At 45.4% G+C, this 27,165-nt stretch overlaps 1 protein-coding gene across 1 annotated transcript in view; it reads right to left on the minus strand.

The window, feature by feature from the left end:
* The window catches only part of LOC136671270 (inactive N-acetylated-alpha-linked acidic dipeptidase-like protein 2), a 271,212-nt gene that overhangs the window by 32,205 nt on the left and 211,842 nt on the right, over nucleotides 1-27,165 (minus strand). The window contains exon 11 of the mRNA XM_066646922.1: nucleotides 23,827-23,922. Within this exon, the coding sequence (XP_066503019.1) occupies nucleotides 23,827-23,922 (96 nt within the window). The remainder of the gene's footprint in view (nucleotides 1-23,826; nucleotides 23,923-27,165) is intronic.

Genomic DNA, 27,165 nt, shown 5'->3' on the forward strand with positions numbered 1-27,165 from the left:
GAATAGTGTGAATAAGCCTTTTGGCGCAGCAACACTGCTTTCAGAACAGTCAGCGTGTTTTTATTTTTCAAAGGCAGAGCATTAGATTTCAGTTATTTGACAGACCCGAAGGACCCTGTGAATATACGAGGGGCTTCTTACGAGGAACACGGACACAATACCTCACCCGAAGTGTGGACAACAGCTCATCCAACATTTCTCTTGGAATTGAGGACATTATTAGGGAGTTTGTCTTGCGTTTGTTGGAGTAACTACTCCTACTAGGTTGGAACAGGCATTTGGGATCATGAGCTACACTCCAGCTCCAGTTCCATTTCTACACAGACACTGGTGAACGTAGGCTCATGTTCAGCAGCTCCAGAACCCTCCATTTTGTTTGATGTTTGATCTAGAAGCCTGCGTACCCAATGACTGACTCGTAAAGCAGCTGGAGACTAATTACAAGGGCTATCTCCAAACATTAGGAAGTCGATAAGCGGTTGATTCGTCAGAAACCTGATTTTGGAAATGAGTTCAGATACAGAACTAGGAAATTTCTGGTGTCTTTTTTTTTTTTCGCTTTAGTTCACTTGAAATGCATGGGCTGCTTTAACCAGCCCCAACCCCTCTCACACACAGGCACATCAAAGCCGTCTTTGTGGCTTCTGATTTAGCAAGTGGCCTATTTAGTCCACTGATGGATCTGCACCATTCAGAGGGCGAAACCCAGATGAAAGACGACAAATTACATTAATTAGGCTTTCGCAAAATGTCCCCAATCAGGGAACTAGAGGTAGGACAGTCGCCAAGGCCACGGCACAATAACTTTTAGGCAGAGGTGAGTGGAACCGCCCGTACATCCTCATTCTCAGTAAAAGTATTGTTACTTATTGAAAATAATGGGGGGGGCACGGTGGTGCAGCAGGTAGTGTCGCAGTCACACAGCTCCAGGGACCTGGAGGTTGTGGGTTCGATTCCCGCTCCGGGTGACTGTCTGTGAGGAGTGTGGTGTGTTCTCCCTGTGTCTGCGTGGGTTTCCTCCGGGTGACTGTCTGTGAGGAGTGTGGTGTGTTCTCTCTGTGTCTGCGTGGGTTTCCTCCGGGTGACTGTCTGTGAGGAGTGTGGTGTGTTCTCCCTGTGTCTGCGTGGGTTTCCTCCGGGTGACTGTCTGTGAGGAGTGTGGTGTGTTCTCTCTGTGTCTGCGTGGGTTTCCTCCGGGTGCTCCGGTTTCCTCCCACAGTCCAAAAAACACACGTTGGTAGGTGGATTGGCGATTCAAAAGTGTCTGTAGGTGTGAGTGTGTGAGTGAATGTGCGAGTGTGTTGCCCTGTGAAGGACTGGCGCCCCCTCCAAGGTGTGTTCCCGCTTTGGGCCCAATGATTCCAGGTAGGCTCTGGACCCACCGTCCAGAATTGAATTGGAAAATAATGTCTGCAATAAAAGTTCAAGCACACTGCCCAAAACAGCATGCACTTATGTACTGAGTCCAGCATCTAGCGGCATGGGAACGGAAGGTGTCAGTGTACCTCTCTGTTCTCTTTTTGGATCTTTGGGGTCTGAAATGAACAAAACTACAGCTCAAAAGTCAGTGAAGTGACTCAATCACAAAGCAGTACAGCAACGAGAGTCTAATAAACATTAGCATGCACATTTAGATTTTTTGCTCATTAGCATAATAGAGATCAAAGCAATGTAATTAGAAAATACTCAGGATAGTACAATTTTCTTAAATATATTTATTTAAATATTTGTAAGCAGTTACTACAAACCTATTTTTAGTAAATGGTGAATAACAGATTTGCTTTGTTCTAAAACCAGGTAAAATCAATGAAGCTTATAAACAAGTCTGACATCTGATGAGTTGATGCTCATGTTCTACAAATAAACCTCATCAAACTTTTAGCAAATTGGTTTAAAAGAGAAGAAAGAACAAACCCAGTGAGCTCGTGTCTTCATGCGACACAATCGAGCCGGAACGCGCATGAAATTATAATCAGCCACAAAAGACAAACAAGCAGAAAACAAACGCTTTGATTCCGTGAACAAACGACGACACTGACAGATGCTTTTCAGCGAGCGCTCCCTGTTTCTCTGGTGCTTCTGAAAATGTGTCATCAGTATCAAAGTCATGGAGAAGACGTTAAAAGTTAGTGAGAAAGAGGGTAATTAATCTGCACTGAAGTTTCACTCACAAAGAGCTGGCTGTGGTTCATTCATTTATTTTCCAGTGACAGTGTTAAACATCTGCAAAACTTTCTATTAAGATCATTTCGCTTGCTGTGACTCTGCGGCGACACTGACACCGCCGAACACACGAGAGGTTTGGGACACATCCTCAGTCAATACTACCTCTGTAGAGAATTTTGTCCACGCTGTAATAATACGCAGCAGGTTAGTGTCGCAGTCACACAGCTCCAGGGACCTGGAGGTTGTGGGTTCGATTCCCGCTCCGGGTGACTGTCTGTGAGGGGTGTGGTGTGTTCTCTCTGTGTCTGCGTGGGTTTCCTCCGGGTGACTGTCTGTGAGGAGTGTGGTGTGTTCTCTCTGTGTCTGCGTGGGTTTCCTCCGGGTGAATGTCTGTGAGGAGTGTGGTGTGTTCTCTCTGTGTCTGCGTGGGTTTCCTCCGGGTGACTGTCTGTGAGGAGTGTGGTGTGTTCTCCCTGTGTCTGCGTGGGTTTCCACCGGGTGAATGTCTGTGAGGAGTGTGGTGTGTTCTCTCTGTGTCTGCGTGGGTTTCCTCCGGGTGCTCTGGTTTCCTCCCACAGTCCAAAAACACACGTTGGTAGGTGGATTGGCGACTCCGTAGGTGTGAGTGTGAGTGTGAGTGTGTGTCTGTGTTGCCCTGTGAAGGACTGGCGCCCCCTCCAGGGTGTATTCCCACCTTGCGCCCAATGATTCCAGGTAGGCTCTGGACCCACTGCGACCCTGAACTGGATAAGGGTTACAGATAATGAATGAATGAATGAATAGACTGGATGGTGGAAGGTTTCTGTGAGGATCTTATAGCATTAAGTCACATAAACTTTAGAGTACAACAGAATACAGTTCTACAGGCCAGTAGCGTGGAGCATTACACTCCTCTGAAGGACTACTGGTATCGAACATAATGCTCATATGGATCTGCCTCTAATTATCCAGTTTAATTTAATTTCTTTGGAGATTAAACAAGCTTTTTCAGTGCAGGGTGCGTAGTATAGTGGTTGAATTCCCGACTTGCCTTATATCGGTTGGGTATATAACAGAGTATATTCTGCGCTCATAGCTGCAGTGTATAATTGGCTGTGAGATATCTGTACACTGAAAATGAGTCAGAGCTGAGGGCAGGGTTAAAGCTCATTGTACTAAAACAAAATGCAGCGATGCCCACTTCCCTCTAAGCCCTCTTCCCGCTAAAGCTTGCTGTAAGCGCTATAGCATGGCATGGTAATTGTCACTAATGAGTAGTGGCCCTGTGATCTCTGCAGTTGGATAATTAGTGAGTAAAAAAGCAGACTGGCTAATGTTGTAAGCACCGTTTTTCTTCAGTCATTCATATTCCATGCTACAGAGCTGCCATTCGAGGTTGAGTGACAGGCCATGTGCCCGGCTCAAATGTGAAATGGCATAAAATGTAATCATATTCACTGACAAGCCATGAGGAATGTGAGACACACACACACACACACACAAAAGTGATATACTGCAAAGGTGGAGGCAGTTGTTTTTATGAAAAGCATCTGTCGGATACGGGGACCAATTAAGCTCGCCATTCTAAAGTTTGTCTTAAATTTACAAGCCTGCAGTTTCACACCTCACACAGACATCGCTCTGCGAATATTAAACGCTAATTAAAGCACTGCATATGCTTTCTGACAGTGCAGGTGTTCAATCAGCGCAGACTGAGAAAACAAACCGTTTAGATCTATATACAGAGTGGCTACATATTTAAAAATGTACACTATATGGCCAAACATTTACAGACATCTGCTCATCCATGAACGTTATTAACAGACAATTTATTCTCTTTCGCGGCAGTAACAGCTTCTGCTCTACGGGAAGGTTTTTTATTAGACGCTGGAACATTGCTGTGAGGATTTGTTGGCAGCCACAGATACATCAGTGAGGTGACACTGAGGTGAAAAATTATTTCCACTCCAACTCATTTATATCCCTCTATATATCCCTCTAGCTGACACTCGGCACTGGGCGTGTTGATGTTAAACTCCTTTGCAGCTTCTCCAGAACATTCATTCATTCATTGTCTGTAACCCTTATCCATTTCAGGGTCGCGGTGGGTCCAGAGCCTACCTGGAATCATTGGGTGCAAGACGGGAATACACCCTGGAGGGGGCGCCAGTCCTTCACAGGGCAACACAGACACACACACACAAATTCACTCACACCTACAGACACTTTTGAGTCGCCAATCCACCTACCAACGTGTGTTTTTGGACTTTGGGAGGAAACCGGAGCACCCGGAGGAAACCCACGCAGACACAGGGAGAACACACCACACTCCTCACAGACAGTCACCCGGAGGAAACCCACGCAGACACAGGGAGAACACAACACACTCCTCACAGACAGTCACCCGGAGGAAACCCACACAGACACAGAGAGAACACACCACACTCCTCACAGACAGTCACCCGGAGGAAACCCACACAGACACAGGGAGAACACACCACACTCCTCACAGACAGTCACCCGGAGGAAACCCACGCAGACACAGAGAGAACCCACCACACTCCTCACAGACAGTCACCCGGAGGAAACCCACACAGACACAGGGAGAACACACCACACTCCTCACAGACAGTCACAAGGAGGAAACCAACACAGACACAGAGAGAACACACCACACTCCTCACAGACAGTCACCCGGAGGAAACCCACGCAGACACAGGGAGAACACACCACACTCCTCACAGACAGTCACCCGGAGGAAACCCACCCAGACACAGGGAGAACACACCACGCTCCTCACAGACAGTCACCCGGAGGAAACCCACCCAGACACAGGGAGAACACACCACGCTCCTCACAGACAGTCACCTGGAGGAAACCCACACAGACACAGAGAGAACACACCACACTCCTCACAGACAGTCACCCGGAGGAAACCCACGCAGACACAGGGAGAACACACCACACTCCTCACAGAGAGTCACCCAGAGGAAACCCACACAGACACAAGGGAGAACACACCACACTCCTCACAGACAGTCACCCGGAGAGGGAATCGAACCCACAACCTCCAGGCCCCTGGAGCTGTGTGACTGCGACACTACTTGCTGCACCACCGTGCCACCTTTTCTCCAGAACATTCCATTTTATTTAAAGATTTTTTACTGAGACAGTATTAGCACTGTTCAGAGTTGGTCCACATCGGCTGCACCTTAAACTAGCTGCCTTCACTAATTATAAAGGGTGTCTACAAATGTTTGGACACATTTCACAAACGCAGCTATAACTAGGATGCATCCTGGCATGATCACACACATTCAACAACAACAAAAAGAGGACCGTATGTGCAGAAAACAAGCTCATATGCCTCTGCAAGTGATCAGAAACCCCCTTCCAAAAAAAATACAACAAAAATAAAAGTCATGAAGCACCTATGAGAATACGCTACCGTTACTGTCTCATATTTAAAGGTTCGTTTGACTAAAAAACTGGTGAAAACCATGTGCTTCTTCATGAGAATCTTCCCCAGAAACATCTGCTGTACGCTTTAAAGCCGAGAGACGCAGAATTTGGTCTCGTGCCAGAGCTGCTATCGCACATCTCCTTCACTCGCCTGCTTCGGAGAGGAGGCTGGTATTAAAGGGATCAAATGCACTTTGTGGATTCGTGAGAAACATATGGTCCAGTGACAAATTCTGAGCATGTCACAGGACGGGAAGGGCACTGCACACACACACACACGGTGGTGGGGAGGGGGAGAGCAGCTTGCTGCCAAAACGCATGCCAGTACTAATACTTCAAAATCTGGACAGAAAAGGTTTGAAAAACAGGGCTGTTTTTCACAAAAATAAAAGTTGTGCTTTGCCAAAAAACTTGGGGGATAATCACAGCAAAGTGAGCTTTTCATCATCGGCAGCAATGAGATTAGAACGAAAATGGCTGGAAGCAAGAATCTGCGTGGTATTTATTTGGATGATTTATATGAAAACATGGAAAAGCATGAAAATAAAGATACACACAATGCCAGTCCTGTAGCTTCCAAAGGATCTATCTTTCTGTGTCCTGTCTCATAGGAGAGCGAGTTTGCATTCAGACAAAACCTTGGTGCTATTAGCCAATTAATATACTGGTGCACAGCTCCAGGGACCTGGAGGTTGTGGGTCTGAGTCCCGTGCTGGGTGACTGTCCTGTGAGGAGTGTGGTGTGTTCTCCCTGTGTCTGCGTGGGTTTCCTCCAGGTGACTGTCTGTGAGGAGTGTGGTGTGTTCTCTCTGTGTCTGCGTGGGTTTCCTCCGGGTGACTGTCTGTGAGGATTGTGGTGTGTTCTCCCTGTGTCTGCGTGGGTTTCCTCCGGGTGAATGTCTGTGAGGAGTGTGGTGTGTTCTCCCTGTGTCTGCGTGGGTTTCCTCTGGGTGACTGTCTGTGAGGAGTGTGGTGTGTTCTCTCTGTGTCTGCGTGGGTTTCCTCCGGGTGAATGTCTGTGAGGAGTGTGGTGTCTTCTCCCTGTGTCTGCGTGGGTTTCCTCCGGGTTACTGTCTGTGAGGAGTGTGGTGTGTTCTCTCTGTGTCTGCATGGGTTTCCTCCGGGTGACTGTCTGTGAGGAGTGTGGTGTGTTCTCCCTGTGTCTGCGTGGGTTTCCTCCGGGTGAATGTCTGTGAGGAGTGTGGTGTCTTCTCCCTGAGTCTGCGTGGGTTTCCTCCGGGTGATTGTCTGTGAGGAGTGTGGTGTGTTCTCCCTGTGTCTGCGTGGGTTTCCTCCGGGTGACTGTCTGTGAGGAGTGTGGTGTGTTCTCTCTGTGTTTGCGTGGGTTTCCTCCGGGTGACTGTCTGTGAGGAGTGGGGTGTGTTCTCTCTGTGTTTGCATGGGTTTCCTCCGGGTGACTGTCCTGTGAGGAGTGTGGTGTGTTCTCTCTGTGTTTGCGTGGGTTTCCTCCGGGTGACTGTCTGTGAGGAGTGTGGCGTGTTCTCTCTGTGTCTGCGTGGGTTTCCTCCGGGTGACTGTCTGTGAGGAGTGTGGTGTGTTCTCTCTGTGTCTGCATGGGTTTATTTAGTTATGTTATTATTAATGTTGGATTGTAGCCCTGTAAAATCAGTATCAGTTGTGATTCACTATTGAACCAAAGAATTCAAAACAGCCAGACTTTGATGAGTTTTGCCAAAATGGCAAAAAAGAATCATTAAAACACAAAAATGAAAAGCTCCATCTACAGCACTTCAGTGATCAACAGATGAAAGCGTATATGTTATTAATAACAGTCACATGACTCTACAAATGGATAAATGAACTGGGTTGTTGTAGTGTGTTAATTTTTAATCACTACAGCATTCCCTGAGACAGAGATGGAGCCGGAGACTCTCCCAAAGTTGGACTGAGAGAAGAGGCTAACTCTTAGGAGACTGTAAACGTATAGCTCTTCTAACAAGCTCTGTTTAAGCAGCATTTTACTTCATTATAGATGCATTTAATTCTCTCCTAATTGTTTTGGTGGGACTTCAGAAACACTGCGGGGGCCACTGCCGAAAAAGACGAACGAAACGTGAGAGACAGAGAGCGAAGGAAATGAGAGATTAAGTGCACGAGGAAAACGAAGTGTTGCTTCAAAGTGTTTCCATGCTCAGAAATTATTCATACACCATGAGATGAGAGAGGGGTGGGAAAAATACTGATCGTTAAAGCTCATCAAAACATGAGGTACACAACTGTGTGGTGTCACTCGGAAAAAAACAGGACATTGGAAAAGTTGAAAACAGGAAAGAGAAGTGCACAACATGGAGGCCAAGTGAGGTTCCCGGCGATCCGGTTGTAAACATGGCTGAAGCTCGGCTGTCAACAAGAATAAGCTTAATATGCTGACAACTGCTGAGGCCCTCCAGCCAAACGTGTACGGCTAACGCTATTATGCAGTTTTTGTACTGCTACCTTTCCTTAATGATGAAATGTCTTCCTATATTCTTTATGCGCTCCATCAGCTTCCCGAGGTGTCATGAGCTGCATTAGGATGCACAGGAAATGCGTAAAATAGATTTGTAAGTTGTTTATCTTTGGAAGAAGTGGTTAGATGACCCAAAAAATAAATAAATAAATAAAAACACACAAAAGCCACCTGGGGTTAAAGCACTAGAATATCTCAATATTTAAACCCCTCGCTCAATCCTGGGACTTTTATTGGGACATCTGCTTCCACCCTGGTCCAGACACTGCGGTACCTCCAGGCTACTTTAAATCACCGTTGGATAATCAGCTCATCGGTGTTTGGGTATGGCTTTTATAATGCCTAATAATTCAAAATAATACTGATGTGAATCTTTCCAGGTGCGACACGGTGGCGCAGCAGGTAGGTGTCGCAGTCACACAGCTCCAGGGGCCTGGAGGTTGTGGGTTCGATTCCCGCTCCGGGTGACTGTCTGTGAGGAGTGTGGTGTGTTCTCTCTGTGTCTGTGTGGGTTTCCTCTGGGTGACTGTCTGTGAGGAGTGTGGTGTGTTCTCTCTGTGTCTGCGTGGGTTTCCTCCGGGTGATTGTCTGTGAGGAGTGTGGTGTGTTCTCTCTGTGTCTGCATGGGTTTCCTCCGGGTGACTGTCTGTGAGGAGTGTGGTGTGTTCTTTCTGTGTCTGCGTGGGTTTCCTCCGGGTGACTGTCTGTGAGGAGTGTGGTGTGTTCTCTCTGTGTCTGCGTGGGTTTCCTCCGGGTGACTGTCTGTGAGGAGTGTGGTGTGTTCTCTCTGTGTCTGCGTGGGTTTCCTCCGGGTGACTGTCTGTGAGGAGTGTGGTGTGTTCTCTCTGTGTCTGCGTGGGTTTCCTCCGGGTAACTGTCTGTGAGGAGTGTGGTGTGTTCTCTCTGTGTCTGCGTGGGTTTCCTCCGGGTGACTGTCTGTGAGGAGTGTGGTGTGTTCTCCCTGTGTCTGCGTGGGTTTCCTCTGGGTGACTGTCTGTGAGGAGTGTGGTGTGTTCTCTCTGTGTCTGCATGGGTTTCCTCCGAGTGACTGTCTGTGAGGAGTGTGGTGTGTTCTCTCTGTGTCTGCGTGGGTTTCCTCCGGGTGCTCCGGTTTCCTCCCACAGTCCAAAAACACACGTTGGTAGGTGGATTGGCGACTCAAAAGTGTCCGTAGGTGTGAGTGAATGTGTGTGTGTGTGTCTGTGTTGCCCTGTGAAGGACTGGCGCCCCCTCCAGGGTGTATTCCTGCCTTGCGCCCAATGATTCCAGGTAGGCTCTGGACCCACTGCGACCCTGAATTGGATAAGCGCTTACAGAATGAATGAATCTTTCTATTTGAGCTGCTGCAGTGATAACGCTACTATGTTTACTCCATTCCTTACAGAACATTTCACACAGGAATTTAGGCAGTTTGTTATGTTTAACTGATATTTTCAGAAGAAAATCCTTTTCAAAAAGCTGTTTTTTCATATTTAATAGGCGAGAAAACACAGTGCCTTATCGAGTGAACATGCGTTCCTCATGAATAATTCACTGCAGCAAGTGTCTGCTGCTAAAGGCACAAAAGCAAACCGTTTTCTTTCATATGTTCTTGAGTTATTAACCTTTGATCAGTACGAGAGGACGGGGCCGAAACTCCGATGTTTGAGGCCATTGTCAGAGGAATGACAAAGACGGGGGAAAAGATTTGTCCCAAAAACAAGAGAGAAAGAGGACTAGAAAATAGCGGCGAGGAGCTCCCTCACGTCATCTTGTCGAGATTTTAAGTTTTCAATTTTTCAGCAGCAGGAGGCTTTTTAATCAGCCGCGGTGATGGATGAGCTGCGAGGCTCCGCCACGCTTGGGACAAACGAGCGAAAGGAGCGAGGGATGCCCGGACAGCCTCCGATCTGCGGACAAATTACACTCCTCCATTACAATGCGTGTCAGACGGGCCTGTGTCAGCTCTCATACAAAGAGCCGCCAGTCGGGCCGGCCAGGTGATAAAGGAGCGCGTCAGAGCGAGCGCCATCAAAACACGGAGCTAAACCCCAGAGTGTCAGGGAAAATTACTCCATGACACCTCGTCATGTTGTATATTAGGCCATGATAAACTCGCCCCTGTGTGTGGAGCAGGAGGAGGGGAATGAGGGCAGAACCACTGCTCCACTTCACCACTCACCTCTATCTCTCTTTCTCTCACTCATTCATTCTCTCAGAAAGATAAAAGACCTTCTGCCTCAAAGGGACCCTGCTTTATTTGGTGTTTTAAATCCTAAAACCACCGGGTCACTGCGTGGACTACACAACGGTAATCAGCCAAGGTTACATCAATGCTTTTTCACGGGAAAAGAAATGTCCCCGCTGATGTCTGTGAGGATTTGATTGCATTCATCCACATAAACATTAGTGAGATCAGTGAGATGATTTATCTCTGGATCCTCAACATCTTCAACTCACATCTCATCCCACAATGTTCTAATAAATAGGGAACCAATGCAGTTTGCAGTTGCAGTGGCGCAGCAGGTAGGTGTCGCAGTCACACAGCTCCAGGGACCTGGAGGTTGTGGGTTCGATTCCCGCTCCGAGTGACTGTGAGGAGTGTGGTGTGTTCTCCCTGTGTCTGCGTGGGTTTCGTCCGGGTGACTGTCTGTGACGAGTGTGGTGTGTTCTCCCTGTGTCTGCGTGGGTCTCCTCCGGGTGACTGTCTTTGAGGAGTGTGGTGTGTTCTCCCTGTGTCTGCGTGGGTTTCCTCCGGGTGACAGTCTGTGAGGAGTGTGGTGTGTTCTCCCTGTGTCTGCGTGGGTTTCCTCCAGGTGACTGTCTGTAAGGAGTGTGGTGTGTTCTCCCTGTGTCTGTGTGGGTTTCCTCCGGGTGACTGTCTGTGAAGAGTTGGTGTGTTCTCCCTGTGTCTGCGTGGGTTTCCTCTGGGTGCTCCGGTTTTCTACCACAGTCCAAAAACACATGTTGGTAGGTGGATTGGCGACTCAAAAGTGTCCGTAGGTGTGAGTGAATGTGTATCTGTGTGTGTGTGTATGTTGCCCTGTGAAGGACTGGCGCCCCCTCCAGGGTGTATTCCTGCCTTGCGCCCAATGATTCCAGGTAGGCTCTGGACCCACCGTGACCCTGAACTGAATAAGCGCTTACAGATAATGAATGAATGCAGTTTGTGGAAATCAGAGCACAACAGTGCTGCGTTTCCATCTTTCAGTACGAGGTTAAAACATTCAGAGATAATTTATGTTCCCTCTGTTTTTCAGGTGGAGGTACAGCTTTAAGAGTCGGTGGGAAAATGCCAAAGCACAGCCAAGTGTGAAATTCACAATCAAACCTTTTGTGGTTCTTTCTTTTCAGGGCAGCTCTGACAAAGGAACCGATAAATGACAATTAGCGGAGTACGTCTCCCAGTGTATCACCTTTCCATATTAATACAGAGTTAATACCAGACTGAGACAGACGGAATCTGTCCTGAACTAAAACTTCCTTGGAGAAAACCTGCAGAAAACCGAGGTGAAAGCAATCAATCGACCAATCAATCAATCAATCAATCAATCAATCAATCCCAAAGTGACAAGTGTGAAAAAACTCTTACTTAAGCAGGTTTACCTTTTGCAGCTTTCAAAGATTTAAACATAAACTTAATGAGTGTCTCACAGAAGTGTTACACTTTGACATTTTCTATTACAATAATTGAACTGATAATAATCGAACCATGTCTTTACCGTAAAGTCTTTATGTCTTCAACAAATCAATATATTTTAAACAGCACTAAGAATCCTCCGTACATTTATCCGTCTTCTGTTATCACTTCATCCTGGGCGGGGTCACAGTGAGTCCAGAGCCAGCCCTGAATTACCGGAAGCAAGGCACCAGTCCATCACAGGGCGCCACACACTCACCCAGTCACTCACACACTCACACCTGTGGGCATGCGTTTCCTGAGATGGGGAGGCCTTTGTCTGTAGGGGGTCAATAAATTGGTGGTTGTCTGATAGTTGCATGTAATATTCTAGATGTTCTAACATCTCAATAAAGCCCTCCTCTATTACTTTACACCACTTTCTTCATGCTTTCTAGTTTTAGCCTTGGTGTCCCACTGGGCATAGGCACATCTGCTGCACACACACACACACAGTGATGAGACTGTACCATACAGAATTAGCACAAAGAACCTGACCCTCCCTCTGCCTCAACAATCCCTGTAACACTGTGTGATTAACTCTCCTCAGTCCTGAGCTCAACTGTGTCTTTAAGGTGTTAACACTTCTGGCCCTGAGCAGCTCATCAATCTTTGCCCCTCTGCCTTTAGGGATTTTTTTTTTCATGGACAGAGCAGTGAGAAAACTAGGTAGGTCAAATTGTAATTTAATTAATGCAACACATTAATTGTTACTACATGTGTTTTTTAAAGCTGTCAACACAATTTTGTTTTATTTGACCTCTCTAATTCATTTTACTGAGTCCGTCAGTCGACGTTAAACAGTGCAGCAGCTACATTCTGGGCCCTGTACAAATTTGTATAAAATGTGTTTAAATATCAGAAAAACGTATCATTCCACCTTAAATTATACATCAGTTATACTCTATACACGCTCTAGAATACAGCACCATTTAGATATGAAGCGAACTTCATGGAACTATGAATAGATTCCCAAAATGGGAAACATGTTAATGGCATTAAAAAATAATAGAATTAAACATTTATTACATTTAATACAATTAAACTTGTGATGTAGTTTAATGTAATGTGCACTTATTTGTCATTGTACAACGTACAACAAAATGTGTCTTCTGAATTGAACCCATCTGTGGCAGTGAACACACACACACACACACACGTGCACTAGAGGCTGTGAACACACACCCAGAGCGTGGGGCAGACAACCCCCCGCGCCCAGGGAACGTTGTGCCTTGCTCAAGGGCACTTCAGCCATGGATGTTCCTGAAGGTCCTTGCAACTTGTATTACCCACACCCTCACCCAGTCTCTCTCTCACACACACCACTGTGAACAATTTCAAACACTCACTCAGTCACTCCCACCTGTGATTATTTGAACTCGTAGTAAGTTAACAACAACTAGACAAACTACTGTAGAGCTGTGAACACAAACCTAATCCCCCCCTCTCTGTTGAGGTCAAAGGGGACTCCTGCTGGAGCAGTACGAGACACGCAGACAGAAAGAGACAGACAAAGACAGGGGGAGAAGCGTTAACCTTAAGGAATAGGGTTTACCAGTGTCCTGTGAACGAGTGCATCTCAGAGAATCTGAACGACTAATTTCAGCATTTTTTTTATCCACCAGCTGCGTCCATTGTGCGCTTTAATTAAAGTCCACTTCAGAAAGCTTTAACTTGCTCCGATATGTCAAAAGCTATCTATTTGCACAAGTAATTATTGTGAAATTAGTGTTAATCTTATCACTCCAGACTGCGGACTTTTTTCCCGGCAGTGCTCCCTCACCCTGTGATGAGTTCATGTTATTACAATGGCACTGAGCAGAAACACTAAAGGGCTAAAACATTAAAAACCCAAATGAGGGTTAACTTCAACAATGGCCGGCTGATATTCCTGAGGCAGGAGCAGAGATAGACTCTCAGAAATGTCATTCACGTTCCATTTAGGATACACCGGGCTTTCTCCACTATTCTGACATAGCTGAGTACAGAGAGGTTCCCGTCCTCATCAGCTGTTCAATCTGGCAACAAATAAAAAGATCAGTGATAAAGATCTTCAGCTCAAACAGCGTTTAATCATCTTAGCGATGAGTAGATCATCTAATAATGCTCCATTTTAGTCTGTGCCAACACTAGTTGTCAAATTAATCACAATGATAAGAGCTGGCTGCAAGTAGAATGTTACTTAGTGCTCTCCTCCAAGCGTGTGGAGTGGTGTGTATCAGTTCAGCAAGTCAAAAGAGGATGTGGAATATTCAGAAACGTGTTTTCCAGTGATCTTGCAATAAGAGATAAGGCTGATACATTGAAATTATAGATACGTTCACTTGGCAAGGAACACTGACATTTCAGTGAGGGGAATTATCTTGTATCTCCATTTTTGTTGATATGTAGCTTACTACGTCATTTGAACCCAGTAGCTGTTCTTTACATAGTCCATCCATCCATCCATCCATTATCTGTAAGTGTTTATCCAATTCAGGGTCATGGTGGGTCCAGAGGCTACCTGGAATCATTGGGCATCAAACCAGAGCACCCGGAGGAAACCGACGCAGACACAGGGAGAACACACCACACTCCTCACAGACAGTCACCAGAGGAAACCCACGCAGACACAGGGAGAACACACCACACTCCACACAGACAGTCACCCGGAGGAAACCCACGCAGACACAGGGAGAACACACCACACTCCACACAGACAGTCACCCGGAGGAAACTGACGCAGACACAGGGAGAACACACCACACTCCTCACAGACAGTCACCAGAGGAAACCCACGCAGACACAGGGAGAACACACCACACTCCACACAGACAGTCACCCGGAGGAAACCCACGCAGACACAGGGAGAACACACCACACTCCACACAGACAGTCACCCGGAGGAAACCCACACAGACACAGGGAGAACACACCACACTCCTCACAGACAATCACCCGGAGTGGGACTCGAACCCACAACCTCCAGGTCCCTGGAGCTGTGTGATTGCGACACCTACCTGCTGCGCAACCCTTAATGATGAAGGGACCAATCTGAATTTTGGCGAAACAGTTTTTTGGGACAGTGGTGATATGAATGTAACGTTTTCCAGTGAAATCGTGTTATTCCAGTGGTGGATCTTTTGAAGATCAAGCCAAATGTTTTGCTAATGAAACGAGATGTATTCTCTGGGGACACAATTACTTTAAACAAGTCAAACTGTCTGGGAACTGTGATATTCTCACTGATAATCGCTTGAAATATTTCTGCTCAATAGGACATCATTTTCCACAGTGCAGTTCTCTGTTACTGAAATGTCCCATTGACCCAGCTACTATTTTTTACCTGCGTCCAGCAACTGTCCCTCCGTCTGCCGGAGCAAAATCCAGGCCCTTTACTTTGCCTGGAGCTGCTCTCTGCTGTCTGAGGCTTTAAATACACCACCACCCCCTCCACCACCTCCAGCAGCCTGTCTCCAGGTCCTGACAGCTCCTCTCGTCTTCCTTCCAGCACCCATCCTGCTGTTCCAGCCCGGCTGCTTCCCAAGGTGAGTGAGACGCTGAGGGGCTGGCAGCTTCATTTAAAAAGCATCTCTCTGTGAGATGACTCCATCAGAAGCAGAGCTACCCTCAGCTCTCCTCAGTATTCAAGCCCCACAGCTCCTTCATATCCACCTCTGCTTCATCGTGATATTCTGTCAGAGACACTGGTGGCTATCAGACACCAGCTCACAAAATGCACATCAAGAGATTATCCTCATGGTCACTCCAATATCCTGAGCTGGATGCGGGCGGTATGACAGTGCGGTGATTAAGTTTCCGTATAAGCCAAACTCAAGCACAAGAATAATGTCATTCAAATGGAAGATGGTTAAACAGAAGCCTCATCTTCGTTTCAGTTATTACAGGATTAATGTTTCCATTGAGAGACATACTTTCAGTTTTTCAGTGAAACTAGAAACATTTGTTTAAATGCCTCTACATTTCAATGCTCTTTTTTGCATTTATCAGTGATGCAATGCATGCTTCTGGTCTTATTCTACATTTCAGACGGTCTGGTGTTCCAGTGTAAATTCTCTCTTATGATTTCTGCTTTCTTTTTTAATTCTATTTTCATTCATTCATTCATTCATTATCTGTAACCCTTATCCAGTTCAGGGTCAAGGTGTGTCCATACCATACCTGGAATCATTGGGCGCAAGGCAGGAATACACACTGGAGGGGGCGCCAGTCCTTCACAGGGCAACACACACATTCACTCACACACTTACACCTACGAACACTTTTGAGTCACCAATTCACCTACCAACGTGTGTTTTTGGACTGTGGGAGGAAACCGGAGCACCCAGAGGAAACCCACGCAGACACAGGGAGAACACACCACACTCCTCACAGACAGTCACCCGGAGGAAACCCACGCAGAAACAGGGAGAACACACCACACTCCTCACAGACAGTCACCCGGAGCAGGAATCGAACCCACAACCTCCAGGCCCCTGGAGCTGTGTGACTGCGACACCTATCTGCTGCGCCACCGTGCCGCCCACTAATTCTATTTTATACTTTCTAATTGTCTTTTCATTTTTAAATTCTACTGTATTTTTTCTGTATCGCTCTTTAAATCACTTTGAATTGTCATTGTGTACGAAAGGTGCTCTATAAATAAACTTGCCTTGCCTTGCTTGTCTCAATAACGTTCTTTGAAAGTACTACACCCTTTCAGACCCATATGCTAAGCTGTCTTTTCACAGTGGAACGATGTAGTTTGATTTAATTAATCTATGTTTATCTAATGGAAACAGTTTGGTGCTCTACCTGCTCTCCTCTGACTTGTTTTGTAGCTGTTTTTGTTTACAGTTTATGGCCTTGGAACTACTTTATCCAACGCTCACGCAATTTTAGATTTGGGCTAAAGGTTCCTGCACAGAATCATCAGGCTGTGGCCAAAAACATCAGTGAGCATCTGTGTTATGGCTTCAGCTGTGTTACAGCCTTTCAAGCACAGAAAATGAGGCACGGTACCAGAATATAACACGTAATAACCCCAAATAAAGATGAAAGCATACAAACAAGGTCCAAAGGAGCAGGCGCGAAGCTCCACAAAAAAAAGAGGCTTTGGATTTGACTCTCAAATCAAAAGCCTTGGTATCTGTAAAAGTGCTACGGATCCCAGAAGTGCTGGCCTGCTCTGTGGGGACCGGAGCTGGTGGGGGTGATTGAGTGCGAGCATGTGTGTGGATTTGTCGTTTTTATGATCGATGCCAACCTGCAGTCTTGAGGGGAGCCAACTCAAACACACCTTGTACTGTAAGAAGCAGTCTCACAGGGCTGAGCTTCAGCTCTCTCCAGCTGCAGCCCGAAAAGCCCGGTGAAAAATGAGCGCGGGAACCGTAAAGTCTGGGCGAAGTGTCCCCCGGCACCAGGCAGCCTGAAGAAAAGCAAAAACGGCCCTCGCTCGAAGTCATCTGAGACCCGGAGGAATGGCTAAAGCCTGACTCCTGTAGAACCCCAGCATGAGCTCTGGGATTTCATTCGTATTGGAGCTGGAGCTGGGGAGCTGTACTGAACGCATTCTCATCTCCCATCGATTTATCTTTATCTCACCCCATTTCAGACAGTGGCTTGGGGACACTTGCGTGTACAGTAAGATGTATGTGCCATCCATATCAAGGTAATGAAGTCTTTGTGAGTAATATTAACCATTATTAGTTACAGGAAAATAGCCCTCCAGAGCACTGGGCATTTCTCCATGTGAATGTTGCCCCTCATTCACATCGACTAAGAATTGGATTAGGGCTGCTCCTGATGTGTTATTACTGAATAATGCCCAGGAACAGTTGCCTGAGCTGGTAAATGGAGCACATCTGCACACGGTGCTCTCGTGGAGAAAGAATATCCACAAAGCAGGGCACTGAGCGCAAGGGAAATATGTTTATGTTTATCATGCGTGAAGTTCATATAAGAGTGATGAATCATGCATGTGCAGCTGTTTCTGATGCATTGTCCCTGGGTGCTTTCAGTATTAACAAGACGCCAGGGCACATGATCTCTAATGTAAAGAGTGGGGGGGGGGGGAAGAAAGAGCTGCATATGTAAACAGACTGTGTCATGTAAAGCAGCCTGAGGATGTTACTGCTACAACATCATGTATTCATTGTGCACATTAGAAGGGGATCCTTCTTCTTTGGATTTAGATGTATATTAAAGTAAAGGAAAACATTCCCCTGCTCTAGATTATGCCATAATGTAACCTGCATAACATTAATACACTGTGTAGCTAAAAGTATAAATGCAACTATCTTTATCACCATTTTGAAAGCAATGTATAAACACACAGAGTGGGTGTAAGCTGATTTCAGAGTGAATCACCTACTGCTGTTACAAAATTTAACAACTCATTTAGAAGAGAACTGCAGATTCCTGCTCATTGACGTAGAATTTTTTTACTTTGAAGTACTGCTGTCCTGTGAAACTAGTATTTGTTGCGTAATTTTCACACTAATTTACTCTGTAAGCAGCCGAACACTAAAAGCAATATGCGGTATTTTAAATGCAGTAGCACCTTGGGGTTTTACAAAGCACCAGAGCGGGTCACGGTGGGTCATTGGGACCAATGCAGGAATACACCCTGGAGGGGGCGCCAGTCCTACACAGGGCGACACACACACTCATACCTACCTTTTGAGTCGCCAATCCACCTACCAACGTGTGTTTTTGGAGTGTGTGAGGAAACCAGAGCACCCGGAGGAAACCCACGCAGACACAGGGAGAACACACCACACTCCTCACTGACAGTCACCCGGAGGAAACCCATGCAGACACAGGGAGAACACACCACACTCCTCACAGACAGTCACCCGGAGGAAACCCACGCAGACACAGAGAAACCACACCACACTCCTCACAGACAGTCACCTGGAGGAAACCCACGCGGACACAGGGAGAACACACCACACTCCTCACAGACAGTCACCCAGAGGAAACCCACGCAGACACAGGGAGAACACACCACACTCCTCACAGACAATCACCCAGAGGAAACCCACGCAGACACAGAGAGAACACACCACACTCCTCACAGACAGTCACCTGGAGGAAACCCATGGAGACACAGGGAGAACACACCACACTCCTCACAGACAGTCACCCGGAGGAAACCCACGCAGACACAGGGAGAACACACCACACTCCTCACAGACAGTCACCCGGAGGAAACCCACACAGACAAAGGGAGAAGACCCTTTGAAGGATTGGCGCCCCCTCCAGGGTGTATTCCTGCCTTGCGCCCGGATAAGGGCTTACAGATAATGAATGAATGAATGAATGATAATAATTATTATTTTATTAACTTACTATTAGCAGAAGAACATTTAATATACATTTAATATTAATATTGTCATTGCTACTGATCTTACTGAGCTCATATATCACAACTCAAATTTTTTTACCAACACATCAATATTTCACAAATACTGAGCCCTGGGACTTTGTGTCCAATTTTGTCCAAATTGTTTAGCAAAATACATATCACCCTGCACTTTGGATTCCTCATGGATCGCATGGATCTCACTGTACTGTACCTCCTCTCTTTGGAGTGAAAAGTGTCTGGTGTTTGCTTGAGGGATTCAGATGCTTTTTCCTCCTCTCGCCTCTATTCTCTCACTGCCTTTGTGGATCCCATTTGGTGTTGTCCCACAGGACCTCTGGACCTGTCCCACAGAAACACAATCCTGCCTCTTCTGAGCAACCCTGACACCAGTGTTTGTGTGTGTGTGTGTGTGAGAGAGAGAGACAGTGAGTGTGAGTCTGTGAGAATGCATGAGTGTGGGTTCATCTCAGAGATCTCACTCTCTTTTCCTTTTGTTATTCTGAAAAGTTTCTCACTCTCTCGCTCTCTGCCCACTGCTGAAAAATGTGATATTTTGACACTTACAGTTCTGCTTCTTGAATTCCAAATCAAACTTGAGCTTGAATTTCTTTCTCTGTTGCTCAGAATCGCCTTCGGAAATCCTTCCCATTGACCCACAGCCGGAGAGGAATGTGCTATTGCGTAATGACGTTAACAAAGCACCCTAGGAGCTGCTGAAAGGACACTTCGGCCGTCCTTCTATCCACTGCTGTGTTTGGCATTGGGCAGAGTTAGATAATAGCCCCAGCCGGTCTCTTTCGACTAAAGTCTGAGAAGTGAGGTACAATACACCCTTGACTTCTCTGAGCTTAAAGGCGTTTTTTTATTTTCATTTTGCTTCTGTTTTCGTTTTCACACCGTCACTAGTGGAGATTAAAAGTGTTTAGAAAAGCTCCCTCCCACACCACCCCCTGGTTTTATTCCGTCAAAGTTTTGAGGGCTTGTTGTTCCGTGTAAACATGCAAGCTGTCCTTCTGAAAACAAAGAGCAGGTCTATGAAAAATGGGCTGTCAGGGCCTCGCCTTTAGCCGAGCAATCAGTGTCTGCAGGAGACAAGAGGGGCGAGTGCAGGACTTTAATAAAGTGACTCAGCAGAGCTGTGGCCACTGGCACCTGCTGTTATCCACACAGCCACTAAACACTCATATACGCTCAGGAATACATTCGCACACACATATGCACAGAGTAGGGCCTGATATACCCCTCCAAAACCAACTGCTTGCAAGCGACCGGAGGAGTACATGACTTATTAGGTGCTTGATTATCCTTCGAGATGCCACTTAAAGCATTGGTTAGATTACATTGCAAGAAAAGAGAGAAAATGTACAGGTCAGTAAGTGTAATGTCAGTAAATTTAATGCTATGTAAGTTGTGTTGAGCCCTGTGATGGACTGGCGCCCCCTCCAGGGTGTGTTCCCGCCTTGCGCCCAATGATTCCAGGTAGGCTCTGGACCCACCGCGACCCTGAATTGGATAAGGGTTACAGATAATGAATGAAGTTGTGTTGAGTAAGTTGTCACTCTGAAATGAACATTAGAAATGGCGCCGACAGGTTAATGTCAGTGTAATTATTCTGAACGTAAGGTTATTGGGTTTTTCTTTGGTGGACACCTTCGGAGACAACTGTCAGACAACATTTGGGTCTTTACCATGAATTCAGACTTGAATAAAAGGGACGGTTCACTGTATAGAAAACAACCGTAAACTATTTCCCCATCTCATTTTCCCCCTCTTTCTATGGAGGAAAAATGTAATAGATGCTCCAGTGCTTCACTCTTGGTGAACCGAGCCCAGTCTTAAGCCCCTCACTCTCACCCCTGTCAGTATAAGAGGCTTGAGCCTGTATTCAGCTGACTGGTCAGTTCACTCTTTTCCCCTCTAAGCATCTGAAGGATTTAGTGTGTGTGGCCCTGTGCTTGTTTTTGTACCTTTCCTGGACACGTTTGCCTTTAATCTGTAGGGAACTCAGGACTGACGTTAAAAACATGAGGACAAACATTGTATGGACGGTCTTTGCTTGCTTTGCAGCTTCAATTCCTCCAGTTTTTCCAGAAATCTTCACTCCAGAGTTCAGTTTTACAGTTTGGTGCTGGGGTTTTCTTCTCCTCACGATTCAAGTTATTGTAAAAACGTCAGTCAGTTGCCATTTATTTTTTGAGAATTTCCTCTTCGCCAATACTTTGTCCTGACAGGGTATAAAAACAAACCCATGTGTGTTTCTATACTGTGACAAAGGCTCTCCAAGTCCCTGTACCACATTTAATACCCCAATAACCTGGTTTTGAACCCAAATCTCAATCTTAGACTCATACGTACACTGCTAAAGAGAGCATTCTAACCATGTGTCTGTGTTTTTGAGTTGTGCTCATTCATAACGACTGCGGTTTCTAGAGGAACCCTGTTGTTTACTGGTTCTGCTTCGCTGAGAGAGAGGAAACAGAACTATTGCTTAAGCCTCTTTTCTGAAGTGAGGCATTTCACACAAATTTCAGAAATCCAACAACGTGAAAGGAAAAAGCTATAAGGAAGAAACCACAAAGCCCTCCTTACATCCCGGTGTTATTCAACAGCTCTTTAACCACATACATCATCCACGTATCAGTCTGACACGTTTGATCCAGAAATACGATCATCTATTCAGCAGACGCATGGTAGTCCAGGACAATTAGACTCCAGAGTTGTGGGGAAGAGTTCAGACGAAGTGCTGCCATCCGTTTTGCATGAAAATGAAGAGTTTAGAAGTCACAGCCGTGAGTGGTGCATATATTACACCTGAATAAACTGGCAAGAATTACAAAATTCAGTGTTGAGCAGCAGTGGGGTAAATAACATGCAAATAATATCTCTCTCTCTCACACACACACACACACACACAAACACTAAAGCTAAATAAAATGGAAAATAAGTGGAAATGTTGCACTGCAATGTGTTAGGCTTGGCCAAATAACAATGCAATACACTACAATATAGTGTGTGTACAGCTGCTCCTCCAACACCTCGTCAGAGTCTCATCAGAGAGTCTGTCCCCCTATTTGTCAGGGAACGTTTACACTAAATATTAATATTCAACATTTCTGTAAGGGGGGTGGCACAGTGGCGCAGCAGGTAGGAGTCGCAGTCACACAGCTCCATGGACCTGGAGGTTGTGGGTTTGATTCCTGCTGCGGGTGACTGTCTGTGAGGAGTGTGGTGTGTTCTCTCTGTGTCTGCGTGGGTTTCCTCCGGGTGACTGTCTGTGAGGAGTGTGGTGTGTTCTCTCTGTGTCTGCGTGGGTTTCCTCCGGGTGACTGTCTGTGAGGAGTGTGGTGTGTTCTCCCTGTGTCTGCGTGGGTTTCCTCCGGGTGACTGTCTGTGAGGAGTGTGGTGTGTTCTCTCTGTGTCTGCGTGGGTTTCCTCCGGGTGACTGTCTGTGAGGAGTGTGGTGTGTTCTCCATGTGTCTGCGTGGGTTTCCTCCGGGTGACTGTCTGTGAGGAGCGTGGTGTGTTCTCCCTGTGTCCGCAAGGGTTTCCTCTGGGTGACTGTCTGTGAGGAGCGTGGTGTGTTCTCCCTGTGTCTGCGTGGGTTTCCTCCGGGTGACTGTCTGTGAGGAGTGTGGTGTGTTCTCCCTGTGTCTGCGTGGGTTTCCTCCGGGTGCTCCGTTTTCTCCCACAGTCCAAAAACACACGTTGGGAAGTGGATTGGCGTGCATAGGTGTAAGTGTATGAATGAATGTGTGTGTGTGTTGCCCTGTGAAGGACTGGCGCCCCCTCCAGGGTGTATTCCTGCCTTGCGCCCAATGATTCCAGGTAGGCTCTGGACCCACCGCGACCCTGAATTGGATAAGGGTTACAGATAATGATGGATGGATGGAACATTTCTGTAAGGATATGGTGATATCAAAGCTTAACTGAGGTCAGGTACACAGTAAATTCACCCGTGTTAAATCAACACTTTTAGTCTTAACTTAACACTGAGAATATTAAATTATTACCATGTGTATTTAACACTAATAGCATTGATTTAACACTGGTGAATTTAATGTGTAATGTTGTTCTGGATCAAAAACACAACTGGACCAGGTGCACAACTTCAGAGGACTCTCCAAAGTGTTCAACTGCTTTATAGTGGACAAATGGGGGCATTAATTTAATTCCAGGTAAGCTTTGGACCCACCGCGACCCTGAACCTGGACCCATCCGCACATGATTTATAAAGGTCTGTGTACCAGTGTGTGTAGAAACAGGTATATACATGTAAATATAAAATGGTGTACACAGAGTACACACTTATTTGATGTAGTTATATATGAAAAATCTGAATTATCTTTAGTGTAGTTTAATTATGTGTTTCTTTATATTAAATCATGTGAATGTCTTATTCATTCAAACACCAGATGATGCTCTGTGATTGGTCAGGATGCTTACATTCAACATTGTCTGAAGGCTCGTTTGCACATTCCCCACTGTAATATTAAAATGTCAATATCAATTAGGCTGATGTAACAATTAATGTATGATAAGCAGCTGAGACACACTACTCACACACACACACACTCTGTACCTCCTGTGATTATTAAGTTATGCTCCTCAGCTGAATCTAACTTTCCAACTATGTTGATAATTGTCAATACACATCTTCCATGAACAAGCCTATAAAAAAGAGAAGCAGACGGATGAATGAATAATTACTGAGGAGCTGGAGTTTTGAGACAGAATAAGAACGTACCTTAGCAACCGTCTCGTGGAGTTTGAAGGCAGGATCCAAGGTCTCTGCTAACAATGGCTCGGAGGGGAAAAAAGCCTCCGAGAGGAACCGGGCTCTCTAGATTTAAAAGAGAAAGAGAAATATAGGGAGAAAGAGAAAAAAAACCCACATAAGCCTTTCAAAATATGACTGATCGCCTCTCAAACTGTGCCACTGCAGAGATAATGTCTTCTATTTCAATAATGGGCATCTGAAATATGTTTCTCAGAACGGTAACACCTTTAAGCCCTTCATTTCCACATTACACTCCCTTTTTCTCTCAAAACTTCACCTGAGCAGCTCCTACAACAAGAAGAGGGATCATTACAGTGTGTCACTGCCGTTTTAAGGGCCACACAAACCCAGCCGATGTGTACTTCTTTCCTTGAGCAATATAAACCCATAAATTGCAACGCTCCAGGAGCATCATCTAAAGGGTCTCTGGTCCAAAAGTTTAACAGAATTAACCTTTGTGAAGGATTACCACTGGGATGCCCCCTCCAGATCGGAAGGAGCCAAATAGGTGGCGGTTTGCTGTCTGAGGACAAATCTGAAGGTTTTGGATGTGAGTGAGTCACCAAGGCCATGAGTCACCAGTCTGACTAAAACCAAAAAACAGATAGCCCTGTTTCTCTTATTCTTTTATTTCCTTTTCTTAAAGGCTAAGCAGCAGCTCTATGAAAGTGTCAAACAAATAAATACAGTGGAATTTGAGTTCCTAACTTGTGTTTATTGATAGTCAGAAAACATGTTATTTCTTACTAATTAACAACTCTAGAAGCTGCACTTAATTTAATGTAAATTGACGAAAAGGTGTGTTGTTTTTGGCTGCAATCATTCAATGTACAGTGGGACATCTGTGAACAAATGGCCCAAAGATCCCAAAATATCCAGAAAATGGACTAAATTTGTCCACTTTAAACGGGCACTTTGGAAAGGACCCTCCGCTCACTCCGTTATCTGTAGCTCATTTCACTGGCGCTTTTCCAACAATATGGGCATGTAAGGACACCAACGAAAGGTGTTTAAGAGCCTCTGTAACATGGAGGTAAACAGGATAAGGACACTCACTTCGCCTGTTTTAGTTGGTGTTAGTTAACGTTAGCTTGACTCGCTAAACTCGGTGTCTCAGATTATACTCGACTACGTAGCTGCATTACGGAGGTTTATAGTGTCGGATGAATTCGAGTTCGACTTCGATCACATTTACAAGAATAACGGTACCTCTACATTTGAGTTTAGCTTATTGCTAGGCTATTGTCATGAATAATGTTGGTTATTTAGCTAGATACTGTCATAACAGTCAGTCATAACGGTGTTTAACCGCAGCGTTGTTCAGCTGTTGTCCACCAGTGACGTCACGATCGCGTTCAAGAATTTCCGTATTTTCAGTTTTAAAGCAGATTAAGCTGCTATTTTCATTTTAATTCATACTTATATCTGTCAGTAACTACAATAATGTCAAATATTCATGGAGGTCCATTAAGTGGTGCTTAGCCTTTAACCTTCAGACTGTCCACTGCCATCCGATATTTCTGAAACAAACACCAACAATTATATCCACATATGAGTTATATGCAAATGTTTGAATGCAGGTCAAATGACATGTTTTGGGGATAAATATTAAATAAATAGATAAATAAATAAATAAATAAAAAGAATTTGAAAACCTCTTTAGAAAACACAGATATTTTAATGCATTTAGCCTTTTATTATAATGGGCATATTGTGCATGGTGTCAGATGGTACCCAGGAATAATCATCCAACATTCGTATCTGCCCACACTAATGATGCAAATGTGGAATCCAAAATCTAGAGTAAATCCTCGCCAGAAAAGTAAAAGCTGTTATTTAAGCAAAACAAGGAAAACTATCATTTGGTTCCCATCAAGTTATTTTTGTTCTGAAAATATATGAAAACAAATGCGCGCACACACACACACACACACACACACACACCATTCTGCATCTTTAGGCATGTACACAAACAACAGTGATTGCCTCAGAGTGGCAACAAATATGTGAGACCCACCAGGAGCCTAGCGAAAATAATACATATTGAAAACACATCCCAGGCTTTGGCACGTGTTAAAAAGATGAGGGCGCCACGAGACACCCTCCAAATGGTGGCTTTTTTCCCCTCCCTCTCCCCTTTCGCTTCCTTTGTACCATTCATTCAGAGTGGGACAACAAAGACAGATCCGCATAGAAGATTAGAAGCATTAGACGCAGCACCACACTGCCCGCACCACTCTTCATCTCTCTGAAGAACAGACCTTGATGTTCTGAAGCACAATGGCCCGCCACAGACTATTACTCAAACATTTGTGAGGAGCCATCTCACATCGCTTGATACATATGATCTCGGACAAACAAAAGCCAGCGCTGGACATTTTCTGTAATAATCCCCTTCCTGTAATAATACTCTTCTGTTGGGCAGATTGTTCATCAAAAGTCATTTTCCGCAAAAGTGTGTCCCCTCGGTTAGAGCTGTTTAGTTACAAGAATGCTGAGGCCAGGCTCTTCATGAGCCAATTTGAATGAAAGGCCATTACTCCTCCGGGATCTGAGAGAAGACTGAAGCTCTCAAGACGACTAGTGAGAAAAGGGCCTGATTTTAGGCGGAGTGTGGCCGAGACACTGCTGAGGATCCTCTGGGCTCCATCCTTGACCCCGTCGAATTGTGTCTCATCACTGAACAATTAGGATCTTAGAACTACGGATCTGTAAACCGTAAACATACTTGTGCACTGATTCAGAAACAGCTCCCTTGTTTAAAAATACATAAACATGACCCCACATTACTATGATTATGCAGCAATAACTGCAAACATATACAGGGCCCAGCGATATTAAATATTAAACACTACAAACAATGTTTCTGAGCAGTATAATAGGGTAATGGCTGCTATCATTTATAGATCTTGAAAATTACTAGGGATACATCTTGTGATTATTTCCATAATTGATTTATCGGTCCATTATGGTTCCATTATTTTCAATTTGTTGGGAAAAGGAAAGATACTAGTTTGTAAAATAATTCAAATGAAGTATTTAAAAGTGCACACAATGTTTTGAAAAAATACAAGCACAAAAATGCAATACATGGATTTTTAGTGAGGGCATAACAACAGAGCTTTTACAATCTTCCTGGAAATGTGATACTGAGTGGCAAAACAACAAAGGAGCGATTCATTAATTTTTCATTAATTTGTTTCTGCAAGAGTGATACCACCATGATCACACCTGATATTACAGACCACACTAAAACAGCCTGGGTATTAACCATGGTAGACATAGCAAAACAGCCAGCGTTTTCAA

Source organism: Hoplias malabaricus, chromosome 16, assembly GCF_029633855.1.
Source record: "Hoplias malabaricus isolate fHopMal1 chromosome 16, fHopMal1.hap1, whole genome shotgun sequence".
Lineage (NCBI taxonomy): Eukaryota > Metazoa > Chordata > Actinopteri > Characiformes > Erythrinidae > Hoplias > Hoplias malabaricus.